Source organism: Canis lupus, chromosome 11 (genome assembly GCF_003254725.2).
Source record: "Canis lupus dingo isolate Sandy chromosome 11, ASM325472v2, whole genome shotgun sequence".
Taxonomy (NCBI): Eukaryota; Metazoa; Chordata; class Mammalia; order Carnivora; family Canidae; genus Canis; species Canis lupus.
The window spans coordinates 54336236-54354722 of NC_064253.1; the positions used below are offsets into that span (position 1 = coordinate 54336236).

Consider the following 18487-nt stretch of genomic DNA (forward strand, 5'->3'; position numbering starts at 1 on the left):
TTTTTGGTTGTCGCAACGTGAAGGCGACGTGCTAGTAGCATCCATTAGGTAGAGGACACAAATGCCAGTAAACAGTTGACAAAGCATAGGACAGGCCCCATGATGAGGATTCATCCAGCCCCAAATGTGAATTGTGCCAAGGTTAAGAAACCCTACTTTAACTAAATCAGTGGCCTCTATCAGATATATTCTGAAAGAGATATGAGTTTGCAAATTCTCTCCTCCTCAGTTGTAGCCTTGTGGGTTTTTCCCATCACCTATCCTTTAGGGACCAACATGTGCCCCAGCACCTCACTGCCATCAAAACCCTTTAGAGTGACAAAAATCTATCAGGTCTTTCTTTGTGGGAATCATTGGGAAAACACTTGCTTTCAATGTTTACTTCATTTTATATTTGTACATCTTCATTTTTTGAATTTGGAGACATATTTGGATAATACATCTCCATTTCAGCATACACAGTTGGGAAACCAGTCTCCTGCTAAAATGTATTTTATCTGATTATAAGTGGTAATTTGTGAGTGCTCGGCAGTGGGCTAAGCACTCTTCCTGCATTATCTAATTTAACGTTCTCTCTTTTTAAAAAAAAAAAATTTATTGGAGTTCAATTTGCCAACATTTAGCATAATACCCAGTGCTCATCCCGCCAAGTGCCCCCCTCAGTGCCCATCACCCAGTCACCCCAACCCCCTGCCCACCTCCCCTTCCACTACCCCTTGTCTAATTTAACCTTTTCAATGAGCTCGAGACAGTAGCCATCATTATTCACAACTTATAGCTGTAGAAACTGAGGCCCAGTGATATTAGGCAACCTACCCGACATTATCTAGCTGGAGTCAGCACTACATCAGGCCAGGGCATAAGCCTGATGGGGGTCAACTGTGAGGTGCAGGCATGTCACAGAGAATTTGGTTTGCTCAGAGTAGATAATCACAGATGGAGGTTTTTTCTCTCTTACTTGAGTCGCCATGATTGCCCCACCATGGGAGAGATGGGGTGGACACACAGCCAGCCACAGCAGATCCCATCTCACCCAGGACATGCCCACAGAAATGTACCTCACCTGTGGGCCTCATCCACCTGTGTGTCATGGTGGGCAGTAGCCAAGGACTACTGCATAAGAGAAACTGGCATCACTTACATTCCTGATGCTCACCCCAAAATCAGTCATGGCTTTCTTTTCTACTTCCTGGCCATTCTCTTGTGACATGCTCCAACTCCCATACTTTGCTGACTCATGGCCCGTATCCACTTGCACCCAACACTCCGACCTGAGCAGTGCCTCAGTGGTAAACAGTGGGAAAACATCTTGTGAAAGATCATACTGCCTTTAAGCAGCAGCATTGTCCTCCCAAGCTTTAGCCCTCAGTATGCCAGGCCCACAGCTCTCTACATATACCTGATATCATCCCCTCTCAGAGGGGGCTTTCCAAAGGATCTGGACTATGTGGGGATGGCTGCAATTATGCATTTTGATAGTACAGAGATCGGAGGTGGGATGGCTCTCTAGGTTAGCTGGTTTGGGGGTGCAGCAAGAAGTGGGGTGAGATTCTGCTCACCTCTACCTTGTAGTCAACCTCCACTAGGTCCCCGAGTGAAAGGGGGTGGGGAGAGAGCAATAATTGGAAGTGAAGACTGCCCTCCTCCCCGGCATCTGAAGAAGAACCCTGGTTTTTGTTCTAGATCTGTCCCCGCAACTCCTTGGGCAAATCTTTCCTTGCTCTGGGCCTCAGTTTCCTCTTGAAGGGAAGGTGTGTGCAATAGACACTCTCTAAGCATCCTTGCAACCATAAACTTCTTTGAATCTCTAAGGCACTGGGGGCTGAGGTAAGGGAAGACTACGTGACTCAAATCTACCCTAATTCTAGTCTGCTTTAATAGCAAGCCCTCACCTAGAAGCCTAACCGTGTTTGAAGAAGGAACACGATTGGCTGATGCTATCTTTCTTGAGACACCCATCTCCAAGGGCAACGTTCAAAATATTTAGCAGCCAGAGTGGCACGAGCATGGCCTGTCAGGAGGGTGGAAAGCAGCTGGGAGGGCCGTCCAGGGCTGCAGCCCAAAACCATGCCTCACCCACCCCATAGCTCTGCTGAGCCTTTCCCTGCTTGGTTATCGGGGCTGTCCGCTTCTTCCCTGATTCCGCATGCAGGGCACTAACTCAAGGCCCTTGGGCGTCTTCTCACCCCAGCCACTGTATGCACAATAGCTGTAATTATCTGCATCCAAATGCCATCTTAATTATACTCACACTCACAGATGCCCTTGGAATGCCCCTGTATGCTAAGCCCTGTGTCGGCTGCTTCTTCACCCCCTTGCCTTCAGAAATATTGACGGTTTAGAGACTCTAGATAATTAAGAGACCTGAGTCCTAGCCTCACTATGCCTCTCATCTGCTGGGTGATCTTGGGCAAGTCTCTGCCCCTCCCAGGTGTCAGATTCCTCACATGTAAATGAATGGCCTGGATTGATTTGATGGGCTCTGAGGTCCCATTGGTCAAAGATGAATTTTGGGAGAAATGCAAGTCTTCAGCAGCTGACCACTCTCTTTCTCTTTCTCTCGTTCTCTCTCTCTCTCTCTCCCTCTGTGTCACCCGGCCCCACAACCTCCACTGTAGAATGCACTGCTGCCTGCAGGCCTGAGGCAGAAGGATCAGACCACCAAGGCGCCCACGGGCCCCTTTAAAAGGGAGGAGCTCTTGGATCACTTGGAAAAGCAAGCAAAGGAGTTTAAAGACCGAGAAGATCTGGTCCCCTACACAGGGGAAAAGCGAGGTACTGAATAATGTTACTCTTATAAATACATCACTCCCCATGCATCCTTGAGTGCCACCTGTATGCCAGGCCCTGTGCTGTGCCATATGGGACTGGGCCTCCTTACCCTCATGCCCGCCCAGCCCAAATTCACAAACCCAACACCAAAAGCATCAATGCATGATGTAGATTTAGTGAAGTTTGGGGTAAACCAAGGAAAGAGTGATACCTACCCAGATCGGTAAAACATTCCCCTAAATCCCCTTTAACCAGGGTGTCCTGATTATTTGTCATGCAAACCGAGATGCTTTTGAAAATCAAAGAGGACATGATTAATCATGACATCGGGACATAAGGCCTGCACACGGCCCGTCCTGTACAAAGTGGGAGCAAGATCACCTGTCTCTACCCTAACTGTCCCTGCTCTCCCCACCCCAACCCCAACCAGCCCAGTGTTCCTTTCTCTGGCAGCTGCATCCCCTCCTCCATCTGTCCTTCTGCGACTCTCTCTCCCAACCCAACACAAGTCATCTAGAACAGAGAGGCACGCCCTGCCCCTCGGGCCCTTCCAGGACTTCCCCTTGCACTCCCAACCATTCTGCTGTGGTCTTGTGTTGTGCTCCCCCTCACTCACCCCGCTGCTGCCCCACAGGCCTCCTTCCATTCCTCACACATTCCAAGCTCTTTTCTGCCTCAGGACCTTTGCCCGGACCCTCTGCCTGGACCGCTGCTCCTGCTCTCTGGCTCATGCTGTCTTCATGGCTGCCTCTTCCTGCCCTATAAGAGGCTTCATGGTTAGAAACACCGCCTGGAGCTAGATGTACCCTGGCTGCTATCCTGGTACTACCACTTACTAGCTGTGTGAGCTTGAGCAGAGGTTTGAATCTGCTATGCCTCTGTTTCCCCCTCTGTGAAATGGGGATGAGGAAGATAATATTACCAGCCTCGTGAGGTTGTTATGAGGATTGAGTTAAGATACATATAAAGCGCTTAGCTGGGCACCTGGCCCATAGTGAATGCTATGTAAGTACCAGCTATTATTATCCTCTTGGTCTCAACTGTACTGTCTCCTCTTTCAGGGGAGTCTTTCCTGTCCACTCTGTTTAGGACATACAGTCCCTTCAGCTCCCCCCTGGGTTCTTCTCCATCTCAGGAGCCTGTGTATCCTTCAGAGCAATTTCCACTTTATCATTTTCTCTTTATTTACCATTCCTCTCTCCTACCGGCCGTGAGGGCAGGGCCTCAGGCTGGTTTTGCTCACACGGTACACCCGGCACCCAGCACAGGGCCTGGTGTACAGTAGGGCTCAGTAGAGAGGTGTTGAATGAATGAGTTAAAATTAAATAAACCTACAGTGAATCTTGTGGGCTGCTTCCTTACAATAGTAGCTCCACGAGTACAAGGACCCCATCTGTCTGGTTCATCATTACATCTGCACCTAATAAACGCTGGACGTAGTAGGCATCCGATAAGCATTTGTGGAAAGAAAGCATTCATTCTAATCAGTTAATTCATTGTGTAATGGTTTATTTCCAGGCTCTTCTGTTCTCCCCACTCCCAAGATTATAAACGCCATGAGCCTAGGGTCCACGTCTGTGGCTTTTATCTCTATATCTCTGTCATATGATAACTAATCGAATGAAAAAGCAAGCAGAGGTAGCCTCATAGTGGGGGAGCTTGAGCCATACAAACCCTAGACTTGGAGCTCAGTCCAGATTTTACAGAAAACCTGGAAGGTCAGGGAAGCCCAAGGGGCATTTAGATTACAGAAATCTGGAGGATTGTGTGGTCTGAGGCATCCTGGAGGAGTGGCAGGGGGAGGAGGCCTTGACCGTGAGGGCTGGGTGTGCCCAGCTGAGAGTGGGCACGAGAGGTCTTTAAACAAGGCACTTGTGCCATGAGGAGTGATTTCTGTGCAGCAGATAAACATCATGGAATCTCTGGATTTCATGCAGCCTTAGAACTCCCTTTGTCCCACCTGTACATTTGAAAAAGGGGGACACCGAAGCTGTGAGAGAGTCAGCAGCACAGCTGGGTGGACTGAGGATGACCAGGGTCCCATGTGCCCACCACCCTATGAGGGAAGGAGCCGGAGATTGAGGGTGGGGGGTGGGAAAGGGAATCTGGGAGGTACACAGACCAATCCTGCTGCCCCTCCGTGGCATGCTGGGCTGGCATGAAGCCAGGAACAGCTCTCCAGACTCCCAGAGCCTGACGGCCTTCATGAAAAACCACGCTGACCCAAGGAGGGTAGCTAGAATTTATTCTGTTTCCCTATAATGACACGCCTAAGAGATTTATCATCACCAGCAGCAGCAGCAGCAGCACCATAAAGCATTTACATGATGATTGTTGGAGTCTTTACAGTTTGAATAAGTGGGGGTCTCAGCAGAGAGTGTGGGGGAAGGACTCCGTCTGGCTCTAACAGGCAGACTCAGGGCCATGGTGTCTGGGCCTTGCTGAACATTTACTTACCTAACGCCGGGCCTCGAACTAGCCAAGGATGAGGGGAAACAGCACCCCAGCCTCCACAATGCTGAAGAGAATACAGGAGGAGCCATAAACTGGTGTGAAGTCCTGAGGAATCTGGACTTTCATTCACTCTCACTCAAGTGGGGGAGAATCAGAATAAAGCTTCTATGCAGGATGTTTTTAGTGCAGAATTATATTGAATTCTCCCTGTGGAATTAGATTTGACTGCACATGCTGAGGATAAAGTCAAATAAGAGAGATTTAAGCAAGACAAAGGTTTAACTTTCTTTCATTTAGCTGCAGGGCTAGGCATTCTGGGCTGGTAAGGGATCTTCCCTGGCATTAGCCATCAAGACCCTTTCCAGTTTTTCATTCTGCCCCCCCGGGCAGTATGTCCTTGTCCTCATGGTCCATCTGGCTGCTGAAGCTCCAACCATCACATCCACATTCCAACTAGTAAGATGAAGGAAGGGAAGAAGTCCAAAGCCCCTTTTGTATCTTCGAGCCACTGCCTTTGCTGGAGGCACCTGCCACAGAGGTGTAAGAAACCACAGGTCTGACACATATATTGAAAGTCCAGCCTACACATTGCATTAGTCATTTTTACAGCACATTTTCTTTTTAACCATTTTGTTTTCTTTGTATGTTTTGCTCTTTTCCAGATACAGCTCTGTTGGAGGTTGTGATACATTTTCCCTCAGATGACTTTGTTATATGTTCTGCTCATATATGTAGCTGATTTTTGCTATAAACAACTTAAACAATAAAATAAAGTAATTCAGGGTAATTCTCTCCACTGAGTGATAGGCACTGATCCCATTTTAGTGAATACTCTTCTGGACTTTTCTCTCTGCACTCCCCACCCTCCCCACCACTCCCATTACAATTGTGGTCCAAGTCTCCATCATCTGCATCCCTGACTGTTGTAGGAATCTATCTCCTCACCAGTTCCAGGCTCCCATCCTCACCCCACTTTGGGTGATTCTCAATCAATAGCCAAAGTGAGCAAGTTTCTTTTTTTAAATTGAGGTAAAATCCACATAATATAAACTTAAGCATTGTAAAGCAAACAGTTCAGTGGCATTTAGCGCAGCCACAATGCTCTGCAACCCGCACCTCTATATAGATCCAAAACATTTTCATTACTCCAGAATAAAACCCTATGCCTAATAAGCAGTCCCCTTTCAGTCCCTGCACTCCAGCCCCTGGCAACCACCAATCTGTTTCTATGGATATGTTTATTCTGGATATTTCTCATGAATTAAATCATATACTATGTGACTTTATGTGTCTGGCTTCTTCCACTTAGCATATTGCTTTTGAGACTCACTAAATTCCTTTTTATGACTGAACAATATTACACAATTTGTTTACCCATTCATCCACTGGTGAACATTTTGGTGGTTTCCACTTTTTGGCTACTGTGATTAGTGTTATTATGAACATTCCTGTATAGGTATTTGTTTGAGTACCTGTTTTTAATTCTTTGGGGCTTATACATAGGAGTGGAATTACTGGATCACATGGTAATTCCACATTTGTACCATTTTACACAGCCACCAGCAATATACAAAGGTTCCAGTCTCTCCACATCCTTGCCAACATTTGTTCTTATACATTTTGGTTTTTATTGGAGCCATCCTCATGGGTGTGAAGTGACATCTCATCCTGGTTTTGATCTGCATTTCTCTAACAACCAATGCTGTTGAGCATCTTTGCGGGTGCTTATTGGCCATATGTGTACTCTTTGCAGAAATAGCCTTAAGTTCTTTGTCCATTTTTAAATTGGGTTGTTTTTGTTGTTGAGTTGTAAAACTTTTTTATATATTCTGCATTCTGGACCCTATCAGACATGTGACTTCAGTATGTTTGTCTTTTCACTTCCTTGATAATGTCTTTTGAGGGACAAAGATGTTAAATTTGGATAAATTTAATTGCTCTATTTTCTTCTTTTGTTGTCATATCTAAGAGTATGTTGCCAAATCTAAAGTCATGAATATTTACACAGATTTCCTCTAAGAGTTTTATAGTTTTAACTATCATATTTCAGTCACTGATCCATTTTTAGTTCATTATTTTGTATATGATGTGAGATAGGAGTGCAGCTTCATCCTTTACATGTAGATGTCCGGTTCTAGTGCCACTTCTTCTTCTCTTTTAAATATTATTTATTTATTTGAGAAAGAAAGAAAGAGAGAGAGAGAGAGCAAGTGAACAGGAGAGGCAGAGGGAGAGGGAGAGAATCTCAAGCAGACTCCCTGCTAAGCACAGAACCTGACTCAGGGCTCAATCTCACGACCCTGAGATCATGACCTGACCTGAAACCAAGAGTTGGATGCTTAACCAACTGTGCCACCCAGGTGTCCCCCAGCACCACTTTTGGAAGAAACAATTCTTCCCTGACTGAACGGTCTTGGCACCCTTGTTAAAACTCAATTTTCCACGGATGTATGGATTTATTTCTGGACTCTCAATCCTAGCCCATTGTCTATGTCTATCCTTGTCAGTGCCACAGTATCTAGATTTGTAGTAAGTTTTGATATCAGGGAGTCTGAGCCCTCCGAGTTTGCCCTCCGAGTTTGTTCCCTTCAAGATTGTTTTGCTTTTTGGGGACCTTTTATGATTCCTTATTAATTTGAGGAATTAATTGGCTTTTCTAGTTTTGAAAAAAGAAGAAAAGAAAAGAAAGAGGGCCTTTGTAATTTTGATAAGGGTTGCCTTGAATCTGGAGATTGCCTCAGGCAGTGTCACCATTTTTTCTTTTTTTTTTTTTTTTAGTGTCGCTATTTTAACGTTGTCTCCCAATCCATGAACGTTGGATAGTTTTCTATCAAGTTTTCTTTCATTTTGTTCAGCAATGTTTTCTACTATTCCACACATGAGTCCTTCAGCTCTTTGGTTAAATTTATCCCTAAGCATTTTATTCTTCTGGATGCCATTGTAGGTGAAATTATTTTCCTAGTTTTCCTTTCAGACTGCTTATTACTGCTATGCAGAAATACCACCCGTTTGTGTACATGGATCTTATACCTTGTAACTTACTCCTAACAGTGTTTATCAGTCCTAACAGTGTTTTGTTGAATCTTTAGGGTGTTCTGCATATTATATCATGTCATCTACAAACTGAGATAATGTTATTTCTTCCTTTCCAGTCTGGATACCATCTTTTTTTTGCTTGTCCATTTGCTCTGACTGGAACTTTCAGTGCAGTGTTGAACAGCGACAGGGAAGTCAGGCATTCCTTGTCTTGCAACTGATCTTTGAGGCATATTTCCTCCCTCTGTCAGGTCCCAGCTCATAGGCCATCATCTCAGTGGGGCCTTCTGTGATCACCCTACCCAAAAAAGCAGTGCCTGCCTCATCCAGACCCCAGCCTAGAACTTCCTAGTCTTTTGTTCTGCTTTATTTTCCTCGGCCATGCTTAATACCATGTGACATCTTTGCATGCTTATTTACTGTCTATCTCTTTCACTAAATTATAAATTGTTCTGTGCTGTTCCCCTCATTCCTAGAAAGGTGTCTGGTACTTAGGAAGCTCTCAGTAAATACCTGGTGCCTAAATGAAAGGATACATGCAGGCATGTATGCAATTTTCATCCATGGAATTAAATTGTTCCATTTTACAGACTTGCTTTTTCACACATTATGTCTTGGGCATATCCTTCTTCATAAGCAGATATCTCCATCATCCTTTATGATAACTGTGGGATCTCTATCATATCGATGTCCCATAATTTCTTCAACAACTGCCTGTTGGTGGTCAGTGCAATGATCATCCTTGTGTGCTTCTTTGCTCCCTTGTCCAGTCATGAGTCTGACACTTTAAAAATATCATGTCTCATGAGACAATGATACATTTTTGCTCCCTATTCTTTTAATAATCTGAATATGTTTTGTTTATTTTGTTTAGAAATGTTTCTAAATTTTTCTCTCCTATCCAAACCCTTGGTGAGGGTATCCCAGAGCCTGACATTCAATTACATTTTTCTTTTGTAGCTCTTGGCTACTTACAGGTCATTTTCATTAATGACCAGTGTTTTCTATAGTGAGCGGTCTAGTTTGACCAAGTTTTAAAGTCCTTCTTTTCAAATGTGAGAGGTGCTCTGTTGGAGATCTCTGATTCTTGTTCTTTGGGGGAGTTTTGGCACTGGGTCCCCAGAGGGAGAAACCTGAAGTGACTGAGCTCAGCACCGAGAGACCCATAGGGATCTGGGACAGTCCACCTGGGGCCGTCACCAGAGACTGCCAGTGTAGCTGCATGCCCTGTAACGGGCACTTGTGTCTTGCAGGAAAAGTCTGGGTCCCCAAGCAGAAGCCAATGGATCCCGTGCTGGAAAGTGTGACTCTGGAGCCAGAGCTGGAGGAGGCGTTGGCAAATGCCTCAGATGCAGAACTCTGTGACATTGCAGGTAAGAGGCTTTCCGGAAGCTTCTGCATGTCTTTTAGAAGGGTTTGACCTGCCTCTTCAGGGAGTCTTGGATGGTTTATTTCAACATGAACACACTCTCTGTTTCTAAAAAGGACTAGAGGAGATCTCAAACATTAAGACAGAAACCCATTCACAAAAACCAAAATGAGGAAAATAGAAATAAAACCACCCAAACCTGTCACTCCACAGAGCCATCTGTTGTTGCCATGAGAGCCAATACCAGAGAGATGTGGAAACATCCCAGGGAGGGCCAGCATAGGTCCTCTACCAGCCACTGGATCAAATCTTGCCCAAGCCACCTGGGAAGAGAGAGCAAAGGGGAAGGGACAGAGGGTGTGGGCAGTTCAGATTTGGGAGGCTCACGAAGTGCTGGAGGAAAGTCATCTGACTTTACAACCTTGTAAGACTCAGAGAACTGGGCTTTGAGGACCTCGCCCCCTCATCTCATATTTGTATAACACTATCCATCTCAAAATGTGTTCCCATACAATTTTCACAAATAACCCTTAAGCTCCAGAAGGTGGCCTGATATTCAGAGCTCTTCATCACCCTTGTCTCCCTGCTACAGTCTAGTCCCTGCCCTGTGTGCCCTGAGTTCTGGCCCTGTCGGGGATTGGGCTCGGGCTGCAGCAAACACCCCACATGCCCACTGTAGTACTGCTCCTTGGCCTGGAGGGTAGGGTGTGGTCTTTTCATTCTGCAAACATGGGAGCTGCTAACCCCTCAGCCCAGATAGTGACAGGAGGTGGATGGGGTGAGAAGAGACTCAAGGCAAGTGGGAAGGGGAGAGAAAACCTAGAATCAGCTGTGACTGTCCAGCCATGATACTGAGGTTAGGGGAAGAGTCAGGAAGGTTCCATATTGCTGACTCCAGGAACTAAGTGGATGGTGGTACCATTAATGAATGTGGATATGTTAGTCTGCTCGGGCTGTCATACAAAATACCACAGGTTGGATGGTTTAAACAACAGAAACTTACTTTCTCATAGTTCTGAAGGCTAGAAGTCCAAGATGTTGGCAGGTTGGTTTTTTCTGAGCCATCTCTCCTGGGCTTGCAGATGACCACAGCTCACTGTGTCCCTCAGTGGTTATGTCCCCTGGTGTGCCTTTGTGTCTCTTGATATCTTTTTATAAAGATGCCAGGCAGATTGGATTAGGGCCCAACTTAGCAGCCTTCCTATAACCTACTCACCTCTCTAAAGACCTTATCTCTAAAGGCATTTACAAATTCTGAAGTGCTGGCGTAAGGACTTCAACATGTGAATTTTGAAGACACAATTCAGCCCATAACAGTGGGAGACGTTGCGGTTTTAGAGGAAGTACTGAGTTCTTTGTGGGATCTTTGGAGTTTGGGGTGCCTGTGGGCCACCCAGGAGGGGCCAGTTGGACTTGACAGTCTTCAGTAATGCAGAAAGGTCTACACCAGAGGCCTTGTGGTGTCGTTAGCATTGTCAAGCTCCAGGCAGAAAGCATGACCTTCAAGTGGGTGCCTGGGGCTCCGGAGGCAAGCGCCGTGGCCCGTGTAGAAGCCTTTGAGAGATGAAGAGTAGAAATGGGGCAAAGCTAGTCACCGTGGGGGCCAGTAAGCCACACATGGCCTAGAGTCCAAAAACCAAGTCAAGACAGGCAGAGCCTGATGCAAGAGCTAGGAAGACAGAATGGGGGGTCAGGGCTGGCCGGGGACCCACGGCTGTGTGAGGCCAGAGGCCAGGGAGGCCGCAGCGCTGGAGGCCGCAGCTGCCCGCAGCTGTCTTCTGCTTCCTCACAGCTTCTGGCTTCTCCTGGGCGTAGTGCGGGGGTCCTGGCGGCATTTGTGCTGGGGAGTGAGAAGGGGTGGCTCTCCCGTGGAGCGGGACATGAGGGGAGGGACGGCGGGAAGCCTCGTAGCACGAGGGGCGGGCCTGGTGCCCAAGCCAGGTTGCGGCGGCCCAAGGAGCGCAGGGTGGGGAGAGCCAATGCCTAGATTCCGAGTCCAAACAGCCGTTCCTCAGGAGCCAGAACATTTGGAAAAGGGCTCAGGGCAGTGGTCTGCAGGGCGTCGGGGCTGAGAGGGAAAGGTTTGCATGTTCCCTGTGAAGTCCAGAAGCAGTGAGTACTTCACCCAGATGGACACAAAAAGCTGGACTCGGGGATCTTCCCTGGTTTGCTTTGTGGTTCAAGATAGGTTTTATTAAAAGCACAGACTAGAGTCCTCACTTGGCTCCTAGATTTCCAGCAAACCATCTCCCCGATCGGGGGGTCCCGCCGACTTCCAGTTAACCTGTGCAGCAGGGAGGCGGGTGGGTGACACCGCTGTCCAGCATCTCTGCACTGACTCACCCTGGAGCTCTTTTTAATCCCAGCCTTGTCCTCTGATCACCCTCCGTGATGTCACTGCCCTCATTAGGCGGCTCAGAGGGATTATCGAATGACTCCGCTGTCAGAACCGCCAGTCCCTGAGCCAAAATAGAACTGCAATATCGTGCTCAGTTTCTGTGTTGATTTCTTGAAACTATTTCTCTTTATTTTTGTTGGCGTGGCTAATCATTATTATCTGCTCATGATACCGTACCCTTCCGTTGTCCGGAGAGGAGAGGGGGAGCTGTGAGCCAACACCAAATGTCAACTGGCTAACCCTGGGCACCTGCCACTGTGAATCAGCCCTTTGAAAGGTGGCAGGGTCTCTGGGGAAGGAGGGACTGAAGATTTGTTGACTACCCCCTTATTTCCCAGGCGCTATGGGAATTGCTTCTAGGACCTTGCTGCGTTTGTTGAGCACAACAATACTAAGAAGGAAGTTTTACTGTTGTCCGTATGTGATGGGTGGAGGAAGGAGGCATGGTGACACTAAATGTCTTGCCCATGGGGCTTGAACCCAGGCAGCTTCATCCTAGGGCTCCTCTGAAGGGCAGTGGGGACAGAGGGCAGGCAAGAGGGGGTCCACAGCCAGGTCCCATGGGACTGGCTGGGGGGAGGCCACAATAGGAAAGTCTCTGTGTGTCCAGGAAGGCATTGACCCCTTAGGGTCAGTGGGACTAAGGGGAGCATTGGGGGAGGCCAGATGAAAGCAAGGGTTTAGGCAGAGAGGTGGTAGTGTTTGGAGATGGGGGGTGTAGGAGGCAGGCTCCAGGTAAGGCCAAAGGCTAAGGTGGAGCTGGGGACTGGGTCTGAGGTACAGCTGTTCCTAGCACTGGACCAGAGGCCAAGATGTCAGGAGGATGTCAGCCAATCTGGCCTGAGGCATCAGAAGACAGCTGGGGCGGGGGATGCTACAAGGAGAGCTGCTTTGCCAGGGTTTCTTCAGAGACATCACAGGAGGTAGAGGGGGACCTAGTGTGAGTGACTGGTGTGGCAAGCTGGGGGTTAGGTCTTTTCTCAAGGATGGGGTTGCTGGAGCCATGAGTGTGGATAACTCAGCAGAGAAAGAAAAGTAAGAAGAGGAGGGCATAGGGTCTGTGGGGCATATCTAGTCTTTGAGACTTGGCTCCCAGGCAGAGCTTTGCATTAACTTAATTTCTGTTCACTCAGTCACATGCTCAATGGCCATTTATCCAGGGTCTTCCCACTGTGTGCTGGGCTCTGGACAAGCCCTGCTGAAAGAAGTGTAGGAAAACAGCTGGCTCTTGCCCTTGCAGAGCTGACGTTAAACAAATACTTAGGCCACTAAGAAGTGACAAATGAGAGTGAGTGTCGGATAGAAAAAGGACAGGGTGCAGAAAGGAGGCTTGGTTAGGTGGTGAGGTTGGGGAGGGGGTGAGGGTAGAGGCTGAAGCTGAGCCATAAGGAGGAAGATCACCTGGGGGGAGATGGGGGAGACGTGTCCCAGGCTGGGATACAGCCGGAGACGTGAGCGGCTTGCTATTTGGCATGATAGGAACATGTTGAGGGACACCCAGCAGATGTGCCACACTGACTTAGGTGTGGCACGGGGAAGGCAAAGCTGTGTGAACTCTCATTTGTTTTCTTGTCTGTGCATCATGCATGCATTCATTCACACACTGAGTCAATGTGCATGTCGAGCTACTGTACGCGGGGATGCATCAGATCTTGGCCCTGCCCTTGGCGGACCCAGGGTGTGGTGAGGAGGACAGACCAGAAACATAGATTTCCACATGAGAGGTGTTACCACAGGGTAATGAGCAGAATGCACAGGCCCCTGGCAGTGTGCTAAGTTCTTGGCTTGTGGCCTTGGATTGTAGCTCAGAGGCCACTGGGAGTCAGCTGCAAGTGCTTGGCATTACCAGTGCCTCCCCTCCCTAGTCAGGGATGTAATTCTGGCTCACCTTTAGGGGCCCTTCAGCTGAGGCAGGACCCAAAAAGGAATTGGGGGGAAAGAGGCTCTCCCTTCAGAAGGGCCAGTCCCCAGGCCACCCCACAGACAGTTGGCACCCCTAGTTCTGTGACTATCAGAGACAGCCTCAGCCCACCCACTCCCAGCTTGTGGGGAACTCGCATGTCCTTAGGCACTGGCTTTCCTCCCATTCTGCAAGGGTCAGGAGGTGACTTATCTGGGAGCGGTTTGACTGCACCCACGTCCCCTGCACCCAAAGCTCGCTTCTCCCACCTGTTTCTGTGAAGCAGGAAACACCTTCCTGCTGTCTGCCCGGAGCCAGCGAAGCAGTTGGCAGCTGGAGAGGCCCAGGATGTGTGCTGCGATCGCTCTGCATCCTAAGTGGAATTACAAATTGAGTGAAGCCTGCCAAGGCAGGAGAGGAAAGAGAACTCGATGTTCTTTTTCAGAGTTCAAAAATAGTCCTTTTTGAGTTTTGAGGAAGATCTGGTCTTCAAAAAAAAAAAAAAAAATCATGTTCCCCGGTGCTAAATTCAGCCTTGCCAATATCTACAAAGAATGAAGCAGGAGGCAATGTTGATGTGCTGTTTTCCTCCATCATTCACTTCTAGTGACAGGAGTGTGCAAAACTAGGCAAGAGGAGAGTGATGATTTGGTGCCTAGGGCAGATGGAAGGAGCAGAGCCACCAAGCGTTCTGCTCAGCAATGGAGGCTTTGCTTGGTGCCTCCCCCCCTTCTCTTCTCCCCACTACCCCCCTTCCCTCTCTTCCTTGGATCCTTCCCTCTGTTCCCCTCTCCTCCCTCCTTCCTTCACTCCCTCTGTCCCTCCCTCCCTGTTCCTTCCTTCCTTCCCTCCCTCCCCCTTCCTTCCTTTTTTCCTCCCTTCCTTCCTTGAATCCTAACTTCCTCTGAACTGCAAAATCTTCTCTTTTATCTTCTGAGGACTGCTATTGACATATATACTGCCTTCCAGAATCCACATTGTCTGTCTTTAGAATTCTGATATGGAGGGAACATTTTAGAGCTTTGGAACTACGGATGACCTCATTTGTGGAGGAGTGGGTAGGACTACTTACTCAGGAAGCCAGGAGGGTCCTCACTGACTAGGCTTTGACAAACCATTTCCCTCTGGAGCCTGCTGGAAAAGCGGGTGTCAACAGCACCTGCTCTGGTGCTTGCTGTAAAAATCAGACCGGATAAAAAGATGAGATGCTGTGTGACTATTAAGTCCTATGTGAGGGGAAGAGATTAGCTTTCACACATACTCCCCTTTCTAGGTGAGAAGACTGACGTCCAAAAAGTAGAAGGGCCCTGGACAAGGTTGCCCTGCAGATTGGTGCCAAGGGGCAGCCTGGAGCCCTGGTCTCTTTCCTCTGGCCTCTGGCACTTCCTTGTAAGCTTCCTGCCCCCCTTTGTGGACCATTACAGGAAGCTGACATCAAGCACAAAATGCATTTGCCATCTCCTACCTCTCTATCCTTGTCAGCAAGACCAGCCAGCCATAGGAGATTACATTTTTTCCTACGATTCTTAGCAACCTTTCCAAACTCTTCTTCCAAATTGGGGTCCCAGCAGCAGCCCAGAACCACCATGAGCACCCGCCCCTGCACCCGTGCAGAAGCCAAAAAAGCCAGCTGCAGAAGGGGGCTTCAAGTGAGCCAGCCCCCACCCCCCTGCTGACTCAGACCTTGGCCCCCACTGCCCACAGAGAAGCAGCCTAAATTAAAGCCCAGAGAGCTCTAAAAAATGTAGTTGCCTCTCTCTCTATCAGTTCTCCTCAGTGATGAGCAGGAGAGTCTAATTTTAGCAGAGAAGACTCCTAGAATGTGAGAAACAGAAGGGCTTTGAGATCGTCTCATTCTGTGGTTCTCAGCCCCCACTGAGCATCAAAAGCATGCAAGGAGATTAAAAATATATCTGCAGAATTCAGATCAGCTGGCCCAGGAGGAGCACCAAGAGTGTCTTGAAGCTCCTGGGGGATTTGTATGTGCAGCTGGGCGAGAGAACCAATGGTCTTGTCTTACCTGCCTCATTGCACAGAGGAGGCTGAAGCCCAGAGAGGGGTGGGTGTGGTCACCCGGAATCAGGAGTGCAGTCAGGACTGGAACTTGGGTCTCCTGACTCATCACCGAGGGCTCTCATGTTGTCCCCCTCACTAGAAACCATGTCTAATGAAATGGCCAGGGGAATTACAAAAGAAAAAAAGAAGTCCATCAGCAAATATTTACCAAATACTGTATTCTGGAGGAGGAAGAAGAGAGATAATATTCCTCCCCGACCTCTGGAAACCAAAGTCCAGGAGAGGAAGCACACATGCACCCAGCTATCTCTAACACTATGTAGACTCTGTGCTGTGATGATAAGGATGCCAGGTGCCTTCGGAGAACTAGAGAGGGTGGCGAGGGATCCAGGAGCCTCTCTGAAGGAAGTGTTATTCCAAGTCTTAAAGGATGGGAAGGTAGAGTTGTTGGGTCAAATACAGGATGCTCAGCTGGATCTGAATTTCAGATAAACAATGAGTAAGTTTTTAATATGAGTAGATCCCCAAATACTGAATGGAACACACTTATACTAAAATACTGTTTGTTGCTTTATTGAAATTCCAACTTAGCTGGGTGTCCTGTGTTTTTATTTGCTAAATCTAGCAACCCTACTGGGGGCATTTCAGCAGCACACTTGGCAAATGGGAGAGAATCACCAGTTGAGGGGACAGTGTTGGCAGAAGAAGCAGGAGAGTCTAAGGAGTGTGATCATTTGTGTCACAGGAGCAGAAGGGATGTGGGTGTGGGACAAGGCCATGGAGGCAGTCGCCTCAGGGAAGGCTGGTGAAGCCAGGCTCTGGGGTCACGAGCTAGCCTCCTCCTCCGCAGGTGGCTGCAAAGCCTCACGGTCCCCATGTCCTTCTTTCCCTCTGTAGTCCATTCTCCACACACAGCCAGAGTAACACTCCCAGAATTTGAGTCAGGCCATCTCTGTCCCTGCTAAGGCCTCCAGTGGCTTCCAGGCCACACCTAGGGAAAGATGTACAAACTCCTTATGTCAACCTAGGAGATACTGCAAGATCTGAATTTGCCCGTTTGAATTAAATCTACTCCAAAGGTGGTTGTGAGGATTCAGGGGGATGGTGTCAGACAGTTTTCAAGCTTGGCTGCACACCCAAACTACCTAGGGAGCTTTGAAAAAGTCAGATGGCTGGCCCTACACCTAGAGACTGTGGTTTAATTGGTCTGGGGTAGGCCTGGGCATGAGAAGTTTGAAAAGATTTCCCCAGTGATTCCAGCGTGCAGCCAAACGGAGCATCACTGATGTACAGCATATTCTCTGGCCTGGAGCAAGCGCTCAGTGAGTCGGGGTGTGTTACGGTTCACCACATGTCCAGCTCAGCTCTGTCCATCTTGTTTCCTCTTCCCCCCTAGGCTTCCACCCCTGGGCTTGAGGGCTTTCCCACCCACCCTTCCATCTGCCTATCCAGAATGTTCTACTGGGATCCCTTCCCTTGACTTGGCCAACACTACTCATCTGTCCCATCCCAAGTTCTGTTCTCTTCTCCCAGAACACAATGAACTTTTCCTGTATAACCCAATATTCTGTGCTTGTGTTTTCAATTGTGTGGGTACCTGCCTAGTATCTCTCCCCCAACAGACTCTGTTGTTCCCTGTTGCCTCCGACCCACAGCCCCACTCCCCCCGATTCTCCTACTCCCTCCACCACCACTCCACCCAGAGCCAGGCATATAATGTGGGCACTCAATAAATGTTGAACAAACGAATGGATGAAAGCCTGACTGAGCACGGGAGTGATGTGGTCAAATCTGCATTTCCAGAAAGATCTTTCTGGCTGCTCTGTGCTGAATGCTGGTGGGGGGACGGTAGGAAGAGACCAGGGCCAGCACAGCAGTAATTACACAGCTGTGATAATAGAGCCACGAAATGGTAGGGCCTCAACCAGGACAGAGGTGATGAAGTGGGAGCTGGAATGGATGAGAGCATTTAGGAGGAAGGGGACCTAGGGGGTGCCATGTGACTGAGATTCCATTCTGAGGGGACAGGCAGGATGACAAGATGGAAAGTGATCCAAAGGAAGGGGCTCTTGCTGGGAAGGATGAGTTTTCTTTTGGCCAAGTTGGGCTGGATGTCACCAGTGGGGACACTGGGGGACACCTAGGAGTCTGAGGCTGGGATTAGAGAAGTCTCAGCTGGGCTGGAGATTTGACAGTCACATAAATAGAGTCAAGAGTAAAAATCAAATAAAATTTAGAATTGTGTGAGTGTTTCTTGCCATTTCCATGAGCAAAAATTCCTGGGGTGTCGAATGTCCGTGCTCAGGAGGCTCTTCTTCGGAGTGAGACGAGTCACAGGCCCTTCCCCTGTCCCCGCAGCTATCCTGGGCATGCACACGCTCATGAGCAACCAGCAGTACTACCAGGCCTTGGGCAGCAGCTCCATTGTGAACAAGGAGGGACTCAACAGTGAGTACACGGCCCTGATCCCCAGTGGTGGCCCCCCACCCCTGCCCCCAGCGAGAATGCTTTGGAAGTGAAGGCATCCCTGTGCTTCCCGTGC

At 48.4% G+C, this 18487-nt stretch overlaps 1 protein-coding gene across 1 annotated transcript in view; it reads left to right on the top strand.

Moving 5' to 3' along the window:
• The window catches only part of TMOD1 (tropomodulin 1), an 81049-nt gene that overhangs the window by 36024 nt on the left and 26538 nt on the right, over window positions 1-18487 (top strand). Inside the window, exons 3-5 of the mRNA XM_025433415.3 lie at window positions 2619-2775; window positions 9516-9635; window positions 18304-18393. Coding sequence (XP_025289200.1) covers window positions 2619-2775; window positions 9516-9635; window positions 18304-18393 — 367 coding nt within the window. The remainder of the gene's footprint in view (window positions 1-2618; window positions 2776-9515; window positions 9636-18303; window positions 18394-18487) is intronic.